We start from the raw sequence: 13,236 nt of genomic DNA, 5'->3' as shown, positions 1-13,236 counted from the left end.
TTTGTACTTTTCTTCAGGTGTTTATTTCACCAAACTCTTTTATGAAGCTTTCCGAAAGCACTATATGCCTTTGCTAACCTGTTGTCTATCTCCCCGTCAATCTTACCATCCGAGGAGATGAGGCTGCCTAGGTAATTAAACTGCTGAACTGATTTGAGCTCTGATTCACCAATGGTGATATGGGGATGAAGGAAGACTTCCTGAGGTGCTGGTTGATGGAGAACTTCTGTCTTCTTTAAGCTGACTTCCAGCCCAAAGAGCTCAGCAGTGTCTGCAAAGCAGGATGTTAAACGCTGCAGAGCTGCTTCTGTGTGGGCGACAAGGGTGGTGTCATCAGCATAAAGCAGCTCCCGGACAAGATGGTTTAAGGTCTTGGTGTGGGCCTTCAGTCGCCTCAGGTTGAATAGGCTTCCATCAGTACAGTATCGGATGTAGATACCGTCCTGATCATCGAGGTCTGCTGTGGCCCTTTGGAGCATCATGCTGAAAAAGATTGCGAATAGGGTTGGTACCAGAACACAGCCTTGTTTCACACCATTAGTTATTAGAAAGGGCTCAGAAAGTGCATTGCCATATCTGACTTGGTCATGCTGATCCTCATGGAGTAAGATGATCATTTTAAGGAACTTGAGGGGACAACCTAAACGTTCCAAAATCTGTCATAGATCTTTTCTGCTCACAGTATCGAAAGCCTTGGTGAGGTCGACAAAGGTTACATAGAGACCTTTGTTCTGTTCCCTACACTTCTCTTGCAGTTGTCTGAGAACAAACACCATGTCTGTGGTGCTCCTGTTGGCTCTGAAACCACACTGACTTTCAGGAAGGATTCCTTCTGCTATAGAGGGTATTAGTCTGTTCAAGAGTATTCTTGCCAGGATTTTGCCAGCAATGGAGAGCAGAGTAATACCACGGTAATTTGAGCAGTCTGATTTAGTACCTTTCTTCTTATACAAAGTGATGATGACTGCATCACGAAGGTCTGATGGTAGTTCACCTAGTTCCCAACAGCACACCACAAACTCGTGAAATTTAGTATGGAGTGGAAGGGCCCCATGTTTCCAGACTTCAGGTGGAATTCCATCAACCCCAGCTGCCTTGGCGATTTTCACCTGCTGTATGGCCTTAAGAGTTTCTCCTAAAGGAGAAACAGTGATCACCCTTATCTGCGCATAATTGAGTTTTTTCAGCTAGATCGATCCACCACTTGTTCTGGATGTCACGGAGTTTCTGTTGGAGCTTGCTACATGCGAGACGGAAGGTTGTTTTTCTTGCGTGACAGGATGGCAGTGCAAGGTGTGCTTGGTGGGCGGTTCTCTTCTTCCTCAACGAATCCTGGATTTCTTGATTGTTTTCATCAAACCAGTCCTTGTCCTTCTTGAGGGAGAACCCTAAGGATTCTTCAGAGCATTGCAGAATGCTGTTTTTAATATGGTGCCAAATTGTTTCAGGAGAGGAATCTGCAGAATCTGTGGAATGATTTTCGAGCCTAGTTTGAAGGTTTACCTGGAATCTGTCTCTTACTGTGGCTGATTGGAGATTGTTAACTTGGAGTCTTCTCCTTGGGATACTGCCCCTTTTAGGTTTGCATTTGAGATTGAAGTTGAGTTTACAGCGCACAAGCCGATGGTCTGTTTGGCATTCTGCGCTGGGCATCATGCGGGTATGGTGGACATCACGAACATCTCTCCGTCGTACCAGGACATAATCAGTGAGGTGCCAATGCTTAGATCTGGGGTGCATCCAGGTTGTCTTCAGACTATTTTTCTGCTGAAAGATAGTATTAGTGACGGTAAGCTGTTGCTCCGCACAGAATTCTAGCAGAAGTCGACCATTATTGTTGCAGTTTCCAACACCATGCTTGCCTAATTTCCCTGCTTCAAAGTTCTTACCTACTCTGGCGTTGAAATCACCAAGGATAATGATCTTATCATCTGCAGGCACCTTCTGGGTAAGGCAGCGCAGGTCGGTGTAAAATTTATCTTTTTCAGCAGGGTCAGCTTGGAGAGTTGGGGCATATATACTAAAGAGGACGTGTTGGTTGTTGTGGAGTGCAAGGCGCAGGGAGATAATGCGGTCAGAGTGACCCGTCGGCAGATTTTCGAGTTCAGGAACAACAGAGTTTTTGATCATGAAGCTGACTCCTGAGAGATGTTTTTCAGTTCTGGGCTTACCTGACCAAAAGGGTGTGTAACCGGCATGATGTTCTCTGAGGCTGCCTTCCTCGGGAAGCCTTCAGGTAAGCCCAGAACCGAAAAACATCTCTCAGGAGTCGGCTCCCATACTAGACATCAAGGACAATCACCAACAAAGTCCTCAGCACACTATCTCAACACACTATCACAGCCTACAGAATCAATTTGTTTATTGTTACAGAATGCGAGACAAAGATCTCAAAAGCACTCCTCTCCCAGAAGTCCAACAAAACAAACTAACCCAGTTATTCAGATTTACAAAAGGAATGTGTTCGTTTTCAGTTAAGCTGCTTTCCCAATGATAAGCACGCTCATAAAAAACACCATGACAAAGAAAATCCACATGAAAAACCTGTCCATCACCTTTGCTACTTTTTTCCACTCAATTCCTTTGGCCCTGTTTGCTTTATGGTCTCGAATACAATTAGCAATATACTCGATATTTTTAATCAGCATTTTGTAACAGGAACAGCAATTAACAGTCTCCCTAACATTTTCACCATGAACTCCATGCAAATTTCCATTGAGCTTCTCCCCAAGATTACAGTCATCATTCCTATTGGAAAGAGGACTCCTTACCTCTTTCTGCCTCCTCTGACACCCATCATCTCCCTCAAACCTACGTTCTTCTTCTTTCTCTCTTTTTGGGCTTGTACAATTTTCACCCACATCATAAACAAAAAAGATTTTTGACATGTAGTCCAAAATAACCACCCTGGCCCATTGTGGAACAGGCTTTGCTTCTGAGCCACAGTGATGGAGATTCATTATAATGATCGTCAATGCAGTGGAAGCTGTGATCATGGTCATTGTTGCTATGTAATACTTTCCTGGAATACAAAATAAAATCACATTAGAGATGCTATCCTACTAAAAAAAATCAGTGAGAAAAAACAATGTGACAACATAGTGTTAAGCATAAATGCAAGTGAAACAAATTTTTAATCGTGCCAATTCTCTGTACTGAGATCACACTTAATTTACCACTTAAAAACAAAGATTAAAGCCATTAAAATAAAATCTCATCTTCATTGCTGGTATGCCTGTTATCAGATGAGTAAGTGACTATTGTATCAGCATTGCAAATATCTACAAGGCCAAACCTCTGATTTCTTGAAACACACCCATTCAGAAAGCAGTTCAAAAATATTTGTCAGGAGCCTTGCTCTTTTCCTAGTGTCTGCAAAATCCCAGTGTAAACAGCTTCACCTGGCACACAAGGGATCCCATTTCTCAATGCATTAACAAAAGCAATGATAATGCTTTGTTGGAGCTATTGATGCACCCCACACCAGCAGATCAATGCCTTCACACTCACACAGGCCAGTGACTATCCAGACTGTGCTCGTATCCACAGCTAGTGTGCTGACAGCTAAGATGTCAGGGCACAGAGCTGAAGGATGGCGAGCTGAAGTGAATACATGCTCCTCTGCCCTTGATTTTCACAACTGAAGTACAGAGCTGACTAGCCAACCAACCTACCCTGCCTTGTGCCTATGCCAAGAGGCAGCTCCCAGCCCTGCTCTGCCTCTGTGCAGCCTCTGCAGGAAAAGCAAGAGCTGGCAGCAAGGACACAGGACACATCACAGATAAGTGTGATGTGATCCCAGTTTTCAAAGGAATTGGAAAGAATAGCGAGAGAGACTGAGGGAACAGAGAAAACAGACTGAAGCTAGGATCCTTTTGTTACACGAGTTCTTCTGAACTTTCAGACATAGATTAAATTTCAGCATAATGGATTTCCAGGAATTATAATTCAGTGAAGAAATTGTCAGATATTAAGTCAACTGTGAGTGTGTCAGCCAGGCCATTCAACCATCTGCATCTGACAGAAACGTATCTTGAAACAGTCTGACCTTGTGCTTATATAGCTCTTGCTTACACTTCATGTGTTGGTTCTAAAATAGCTTTCCATTATTAGCTTTATTTCAAGACATGATACCTTATTTCTAAATATCTAACTATACTTTATAAATATAAAATAGCTAATACATAATTTAAAATAAACACAAAAGAACTTTTAAAAACTGCAGCATACCTATACAACTTCCACACACATTTTAAGTATTTCACTATGTTTTAAAAAGGTAGCAAATTCATCTTCCTAAAAGCCACAAATTACATATAGATTCCATGACATACAGCCCTGCTATTAACAAGTCATGCTTAAAGACAAAGCATGTAAAGCTCACCTATCAAAGGTACGTTTTCAGATGGAGGCATGATCTCTGCAACCATCAGCTGGAACACAGTCAGAGCAAGAAGAACGGTAACACCCAGGGACACTTTTTCGCCAGAGTCTGCAGGGAGATAGAATCCCAGTGGAGCCAGGAAAGAGATCAAAATGCAAGGAAGCAACAGATTAAATATGTAGAAAGATGACTTCCTTTTCAAAATCAGTGTGAAGGTCACATCTGGATAAGGCTCAGAGCAGCAGCCATAAGTGATGACATTCTTAACTGCTGGCATACCATGAATCTCCCATTCCACATCTTCTACAAAGTCAGAGAGGTCACCACTATCGAGAGAATTGATGATGTCTACCTGATTACCATTATAGGTCCAGGAACCAAAGGTAAGGTTGCACTGCTGGCTGTCAAAAGGAAAATAAGACACATCCACTACACATGAGCTCTTCGTGATAGCAGGTGCATCCCAAGTGATTTTTCCATCATATCTCAGCACAACATTAGTATTCACTGGTTCTGAAAAGTCATCATCAGCCCTAAAAGATAGAAAAATGACAGCCAGGACTGACGGGCAACAACTTAAGAGTGTGGACCAGGGAAGAGGGGGCAAGGGGAAGACCTTTCTTTCACACCATTAAAAGCATGCTCTGAAATCATATTAATGCTGTATTTTAGTAGGAACTTACTATTAAGTAATATTTACAGGTACCACTCCCCATTAATGTCAAACACCAGTGGTGCTAAACTATGTTGTATTTGTTGTCTGTAGCTTCCTCAAACTTGATCTCAAACAGGAATCAGTAGGATAAGAGTCCATTAAGAGATTTAAACAATCTGTTGGTCACTACTGGCTTGGAAGGGCAGATAAGAAGTGCAGCCTTCATGTACCACCTTTTTGTGGACAATCTTCCAGAGCTCTCAAGGAGCCTCAGCAGAAAGCACTACAGACTGCCAGGGTATTCAATTCCCAGTGCAGAGAAATTCAAAACAGCTCTGTTGTGTAGCATAATCAATTTCCAAATCTTGGTTATAGCTTTATTGCAAAATATTTAGATGATCAACAACAAATGTTAAGACAACAAATATAGCCCCTGCTAAGGTAAGGTAAAGTTCAGACTCTGTGGGTCAATTCCTCCTTCAACCCTCTCCCTCCCTCAAGTATGCAAGCTAATATTTTCCAGCCACACTCACTTGTTATATAGGACAATATCTGGTCTCCAAACCAAATTGCTTGGAATCCTGATAGAATCCAGCCCATCATATTTATCTTTGTCCCATTTGAGGTATGCATCATACCAGCTTTGTCGAATCCATAAGTAAGCTGACAAAATTTGGTTCCTTTCATCCTGCATAAAAACGTAGAAATATTTCTAGCTGAAGGTGACAAAATCATGTCTTAGATGCAGACAGCATTTGTGGTATAGCTTTGATGTAGTGCTCAAAACAAGGCCACAAGAGTAATTCTCAGACAGGTATCTATGCCTATACATTGTACAGGAAGATCACTTTTTTGGACTTTCTCTTGGCCAAACCTTCTTCCCCCTGCACCCTCCCTAGCTTTAATCACAGTGTCTAAGGCTCCCAGCATCTTAAGAATTTCCTTTTCTGAGCTTTAGAATACCAAACAGCTAACAGATTCAGGCTAAGAAATTCTTTGAAAGCTTGGTGAGGCCTTGAAGTTGTAATTCAAAAGTCACAAAAATAATCTTCCCTTCTCCTTCCAGACACATTTTGTTTTGCCTTAAAAGTATATCTAGCAGAATCATATTTATAAAAATTTACTGAAGGCTGATTTTAGGGATTTTATGTAGAAATTAATTGCATCTTAGAAAAAGCATTTGCTATATTTAAAGCTCAGCAGAAGTTGCCTGGAGGGTTCAATACCAACACCTAACTACAAGAGAAGTCTTAAAAATTCAATGTTGCAAGCAGATAAGAATCTACAAAGAACTGGAGAACAGGACCCTGAGGAATGCATTACTTCCTGAGGAAGCATTACTTCATTTGTCATAACAAAATGAAGGGTACTTTTCCTGCTCCTAACAAAAGGCTTACGCCTAATACATTTCTGCATATTTTTAGAAAAACAGAACTATACTTTTACTCACCATGTCTTTAATTTGGGACAATGTGATCTGAAGGGTGACATTCAGTACTTTATCTGTGTCTTCCACTGGTCTTAGAGCATTGGAGTAGTCTTCAAACAGTTCATTAAACAGCATGTGAGCATATTTTCCTTTGGCTGATTCTACAGCTAGATAACATAGATTTGTTCAGTAAATCAGACTAAGTATACTAAGCAGTATAAGAAAACATCCTCTTTCTACTGCTTCAAGTAGTATTTGCTATAATTATATAATATCATTATTATATATTATATTATATATATAAAATGATACATTTATCATTCATATACTGTCAAATATCATTAGTTCTGATACAAGAGTACACCTGATGAAACTATTCAAATAAGGACAGCATCCACCTGGTGTAGCAGTGAATCTGATGAGAAACTGATTTAAACATGTTTCAAAATGGCCTTTTGTATTTTCTGCAGTGTCATTGCTCCCTCATCCCAACACCCCCTGTGAAGGACTATTGTCTCTCATACAAAGTGTCCTGGGAAGGTGTCCTGAGGTGTTTTTCATTGGTCCTTGTAAACCCCTTCCTATTGGCTGTTGACCCTTTACCTGATGGTTTTTTCTGTGACCCTGAACTTGGGATTGGTTCCCCTTTGATCCTCCTAAAAGCTTTATAAACCCCTTCCCAACAATAAACCCTCTCTTGCCTCCTCTCCACGCCCGGTGTGCTGTCTCCCTGCCTGCCATGGACCCACGTGGGTGCTGGGGGGAGGGGAGGGCACCTCTCCCCTCCAGGCTCAGGGCCAGAAACCCCTGAGGAAACCCCTGGAGTTCCCTTTCCCCATCCCTCAAGACGTCGGAATGGTTCTTCAGATGGAGATGGAACTAGAACTGGGCTCCCCCACGTCATGGGTGGGGAAAGGGATCCAGAACCTGGGGTAGATTAAAAGCTAACTTAAGCTTTTCACATACACTGAAAAACACCTGTATACAGCAAATCATACAATTCTGGAAGATAAATATCATTACTCTTATTTTACCAATATCTTTCATAGGCAGAGGTTGCTGACTTACAGTCAGCAAAGTCTGTAGTCAAACTTGCTCCCAGGTTATTAACTTTCGGTGTCTCCCCAAAAGCAGCACTGGTAAGACTCACACTACTTTCAGAATTTAGTCTTTTTATTTTTAAACTATCACCTGTAAAAAGTCTGAGCTGCTTTTCTTCACAAATTGTCAATTGCTTGATGTATGAACACATCCTTGCACATCTTTTCAAAACCATGTATCTGGAGATGCTTCTTGTTATACAGACTTAGTCACTAAGGATAAGTCACTAAAACCTGCGGTTTTAAATTACACTCTTTGGCTGTTCCATACTGTTTTGTACATCACAGTTTCTCCAGGTAGCCTCTGTATCACCTTTATACAGATTCACATATTTCTGCAAGCAAAGAACAGTACTACTCTGTTACAAACCACCACTGAAGGTGGGGTAAGTGACGTTCAGGGCAGATTAGAGTGAAATGACACTGAATGACCTGTCTACACATGGCAGGTTTATTTTAGAAAATTTGGTTGCAATGGAAAGGAGGTATGTACCCGTTTGGGTTATTATCTACAGAAATGAAACAACATAAAAGTATCAAGATATCACTTATGAGAACATATAAGGAAAAGAAAGAAAGAGAAAGAAAGGATAAGAGTAGATATAGGAGAAGAAAGATATCACCATATATGATAAAAAGCATTATCCCACCTCCAAGGTCTATTTCTTATCAGTCTCCTCTCTTATCTGGTTCAAAACCCAGTTTGTTCCTAAACAAAGGTTGTTTTGTCATGGTCATCCTCCGGTGGCAAGCGCTCAATTCCCCAGCCAGCCTTTCTCCTCTTCGGTTGCAAGGTGCAAACCTGGCCTCATCAAAGCACCTGCTGCTTTTGCAAATGGCCTATTGTTTGTGTCATTAGCCCTTTCACATTTCAGTCTCTCATACATTCCAAGACTTATGCAAATGCCAAGTGAGCAATGTAGGGGAACAAGTGTTTGGATTACGTCTCTCTCTGGTGATTCACACTGACTTCCAGCACTATTTAGAGTCGAAAGCAAATATTCCTGCATAAAAAGATATCCCAGCAAATCAAAGCTTCACAAGGAGCATTGCAATTCTAGTCTGCATGATCATTTTGCCTATGCATCGGTGAGACAAAGTAAAACACAACAGACTAAATACTCCAGGAGATGTAAAGCACAGCAAGTCACAAGATCCCATCTGAATAAAATAAACCTCAATGCAACATTTAGCAGTATTCTCACCTTTGAGTATCACTGCTGTGAACAGAAAGCTCAGAGAGACGTAAAAAGAGGACAAGCTCTTTCTCTTCATTTCTGGACCTTAAATAAAACTGTTCACCCAAGGGCACAGAAGTGTTTCTCGCCATCCAAAACTAACCAAAAAAGTAAATCAAGTTGCACAGCTGCATAAAGATGCTGATGCACTGATGCGTTGCTAGAAGCAACTCAGTCCTCCCTCAGGAGTTGTCAGAGTCCAAGAGCATCGACTGTGTCTCTGCCGCCGCCTGGGGCTCTGATGAACCCTCCCCTCTCTTGGTAACCTGAGCGCTGACTGCTCTCAAGCTAATACTGAGTCAGAAAACAAATAAAATCCTTTGACAGTTCTTTGCTGGGCCATGTTTTACTGCTCTTATGTTCTGCCATAACCTGCTAAGAACCATTTCTGTGGAACTTGTGAACCCTCACAAAAAAGTGATCTCAGTACTTTAATTGGTATAGTTACACTGTACATCCCACATCCAATATCATACAGAAAAAAAAACAAAAACAAACAAACAAAAACACAACAGCCTACTTACTCCCATGCTGACAAAATGTTTTCACCTATGGAAGTGATGCCACATGGAAGACATGAAGCTACACCAAAGTCGGACAACACAGGCAATATTTGCAGTAGCCCAGTATCACTGTGGAAAGAAGAGCTTCAATGTATGTAGACAACTTTGAGACCAGTACTAAGCACAGTAAATCAGAGCAAAACTGGACTCTGCAGATAAAATGCTATTTTCCTGTACAGTACAATTTTTACCAGGTGAACTTGACAAGTCATTAAAAAAAAATTTACATAGTTACTGGACAGCTCTTACATTTGAACAAAAGAGTTACATGGGAGAAATATGAATATGAAACAATACCAAACCTATCTTGCCATCTACCCTGATGGTCAGAAATTCATTAGCTCTGTCTATATTACTCATGATGCCAAGTTAGTTTCCTAGTACCACAAACACTTCCTCCGTTTCACACTCCAATCCATCCTTCCTGTCCATTTTGCCATCCTTTTAGAACAGGTAACAGAAAACAGTCACTAAAACAGAAAGTGAAAATATAGAATGAACTATTAGAAAAAAAACCAGTTGGTTCAGAATAGTCTTGATCCACAGAAAACATAAAATACTATTTCTTTACTCTTGCATAGTCTTTTGGTATAGTTTTTTGGCTAGAAGAAAGGTGATCCCTCCATATGCATAGTTTCTATACAGTAGCACTCCAGGCAGTCACTGGCTTGTTTGTGCTTATGCGGAATCTATAAGCCAGTGACATTTATGGTCAGGTTTACTAGGTAAACAATAAATATTTTTGGTCAAAGCACGTGTAATGAAATCCATCCACATCACTTTATTTGCTGAATTGTCAGAGGAAAAAAAAGTGGAAAACAGTTTAGAAGTCAAAAAGGTCCCACAGTCCCTGAGCAGTAAGTAATAAACTGCTCTCTCTGTGGGATGAAGGTATATGCTGTTAGAGACAACAAAAATCAGAGACAAAGAGGAAAGATTTTTGCATACAGTCAGATCAGTGCATCCTCAGGGGACACCCATAGTCCACTATATACAATGTACTATATACCTGTAGTACATTGCCATTCTGTCAGCAAGTAGCTACTGCTTCACATCTCTTACTGTAATTACAAGGGTGATCATGGTACTGCTTTAAGTGAGCTGATATAAACACTACTGGAACCAGGACTAACCTTGCTTTACCACAGGCTTGAGACAACCTTGTGATCTGTTGCACCAGCAACACACACTTGCCAAGGTGTGCAGACTCATGTACTTTAATTTGCATAAGATCATGTATATTAAAGAACCCTACTCATTTATTGTAACAAAATCTTCAGGCTCTCAAAAGACAAACCCAAGAAGCATGTTTACATGTAGTTTACTCAATTTATTCTTATATGCATATATAATTTCATGTTATTAATTATAAACTTGCAAAGGGATAGATCATAATCTCTCAGTTATAATCTTTATTTCCATCACATTGGACGTACAGATAGGCGAACATGAGCACTCATACACAAGAACATGCTTGTTATGTTTCAGATGCTGCATTGATTACACAGTGCTTGTAAAAGTAAAACTAAAATACATTTTAAAGGTTTTTTATTATTAAAGACACAATGAATTTAACAATCTTAGTATGCGAGACCATTTGGCTTCCTTATATTTGTTCACAGGAGATCTGATTTGTATTTTGAATCAAAATGTCCCTAATGTAGACATTTTGTGTGAAAAGCAAGCATTAACATTAATAGTTTCTTATTCATCTGAGAGGTTCATCTACAAACCCATGCTTCCTTGCAACATAGTTTTAAATTGTGATGTAATCTATGGCAATACTACTCCCAGATCAGACATCCCATTTAAATTTATAGTTAAACAGTTCTCTATAGTAAGAAGTTCTGCTACCAAGTTAGGAATTAATATAAAATATGAAGACACTTACAAAGGTAATCTAAGAAGAGTCACGGGTGTTCGGAAGTTAGAATCAGGCCATTAATCCCTTCCAGAACTTGACTCGTTCCCAGCAGAATTCACAGGGATGTTGTTAGAGTCCCTCTGCCAGCAGATGGCCCTGTCACCCAGTCTACTGATCGACCCAGAGAGTCAAGGTAATTTTTGCCTATCACAAAAAATCACACCGCACTTTAGTCTACTTTGATTAATTTCGCAGATTATTTGCCTTACATTTGATGTAAGACAAGGTGAGACAAGATGTTCTTTTAAACAGAAAGATAAGCAGAAGAAGCAAACCCGTTTTGTGGGTGAATCCGGGGTCTTCCTCGACTTCCTTCTTGCATCTGCCTACCGTACATGAGACTAGTCACAAGAGGGCTTCAGGGTGAGCTAATATATATAATTGTCAACAATGGCATGATGATATAAAACCATGTTTAGACCAAAGGCTGCTTCTGCTGATGCAGAGAGTGATTAAGGCCCACGGCACAATATCCAAGCCTCCTTCCAGATACCTTGTTCAAGCATTTGACTTTGTGGGAATGAGTATGGGCTATTAATGTAGCAGAACATTGTGTCCATGCATACATTCAGTGGGACAAGAGTGTACCACTCGCTGGTGCACTGAGCTATTACACCCCTCACATAACACATGTAACTTTTTATGGTTCTAGACACACACACATGCTATTATCAAGACATCATCAAAAAATCTAAATTTAGTATAAGGGAAGTTTGACTTCGCATGCACACTAAGGACAGACTGAAGTGGAGATGATAAGGGAGAAATCTCTTTCATATTAAAACTTCCAACTTTAGATCTTTATCTTTGCCAAACAATAAACAAAGAAGTAGAGAAATGTAAAAACTGTATTTAAAATTTTGTTTTTTTCAATCTTTCTTCTCCTACATAAAATAATAATTTGCTCCTGAGCCTGTGGTTTTGACATTACATTTTCAGATTTTTTTTTAATGGTTCTTACCCTTTTTTGCATTACATGTATTAAGAGTTTTTAAACCTTCAGCTGGAAAAGCTACAGATACTGTACTATTGCAGGCCTCAAGGCCGTCTACACCATTTATAATCCATTCCTTCATCAGAGAACAATAAAGAAGAACAGATTGGTTTCTAAGCACAGTTTGTAAGAAGTGTCTCACAGTCTGCTTCTACTTGCCTTCCTGCCAATTTTTCTCCACAGAAGCTGTTGCATTCACGTTCTTCACAGCATTTGCTACAGAATATTATCTTGTGATAGGGTCAAGCAGCACACTAGCTGTTCAGAGTCAGACTTCCCTCCTTAGTGTAACTGGTCTTAACAGCACGGGTAACAACAGCTCTTCTTGCCAGTAGAACAGCCTCACTGTGCCTGCTCTGGAGAATACAGCACCTCATTTAGATGCAATGTGTTTCTCTCCACCTCATTTTTTCTCACCCACCTACTGACTGCTCCTTCCTTCTCTCTAAAAATCCCCTTCCATCAGAAATCAACATACTCATTCTTATTTTCTTCCACCCTGCTGTACACATGGAAGATAGGATATATTTTAGGAAGCATTCATAATTCTAGGTCATGACATAATATAGAATATTAACCACATTTTCCAGGGATGAGAAATCCTCATTTACATGCTACATTTACATGTGGATTTTTTCTGAATATAAATTTTATTTGGGTGACCTTACACAGGCAGCTCTGCTGACCACCTCACAGCACCTGAAGAGAAACCTTTTGCACCTAGAAGTCTGGTATTATTTAATATGGTCTAAAATGCAGCATGTTAATCCTTTTTCATCAGCTTGCTTACAAGCTGACTAATATTTTGTCTATCGGTATCTGGCAAGATTAAGAACAAAACTAGTTTGTAATTTTAGCTATCAGAAAGCTATTTTATATACAGATCTTTTTCAACTTTGTAGCATTCTTTTGATGGCAGGATCTACGCTCTACACAGACAACCTCTGGG

The 13,236-nt window shown here is 40.2% G+C and overlaps 1 protein-coding gene across 1 annotated transcript; it reads right to left on the bottom strand.

Moving 5' to 3' along the window:
- Positions 1–2,267: 2,267 nt before the first annotated feature.
- Positions 2,268–9,047, bottom strand: CHRNA9 (cholinergic receptor nicotinic alpha 9 subunit). The gene is made up of 5 exons (XM_051790039.1): positions 8,774–9,047; positions 6,490–6,635; positions 5,573–5,727; positions 4,385–4,917; positions 2,268–3,022 (listed from the first exon to the last, which is right to left on the bottom strand). The coding sequence occupies exons 1-5, from the start codon at positions 8,841–8,843 to the stop codon at positions 2,475–2,477; spliced, it is 1,452 nt and encodes a 483-aa protein (XP_051645999.1). The 5' UTR covers positions 8,844–9,047; the 3' UTR covers positions 2,268–2,474.
- Between the last annotated feature and the right edge of the window lie 4,189 nt (positions 9,048–13,236).

This window comes from Manacus candei, unplaced genomic scaffold (assembly GCF_025592945.1).
Source record: "Manacus candei isolate 608988 ecotype Guabito, Panama unplaced genomic scaffold, ASM2559294v1 h1tg000028l, whole genome shotgun sequence".
Classification (NCBI taxonomy): Eukaryota; Metazoa; Chordata; class Aves; order Passeriformes; family Pipridae; genus Manacus; species Manacus candei.
This window is presented reverse-complemented; position numbering and strand designations above follow the sequence as displayed.

Excerpts from the sequence above, each read along its gene's own strand:
- CHRNA9 (XM_051790039.1), bottom strand. The coding sequence starts at position 8,843 with ATGAAGAGAAAGAGCTTGTCCTCTTTTTACGTCTCTCTGAGCTTTCTG. Across the intron at positions 6,636-8,773 it reads CACAGCAGTGATACTCAAAG|CTGTAGAATCAGCCAAAGGA; the intron begins GTGAGAATACTG and ends TATGTTATCTAG. Across the intron at positions 3,023-4,384 it reads TGAAAACGTACCTTTGATAG|GAAAGTATTACATAGCAACA; the intron begins GTGAGCTTTACA and ends TTTGTATTCCAG.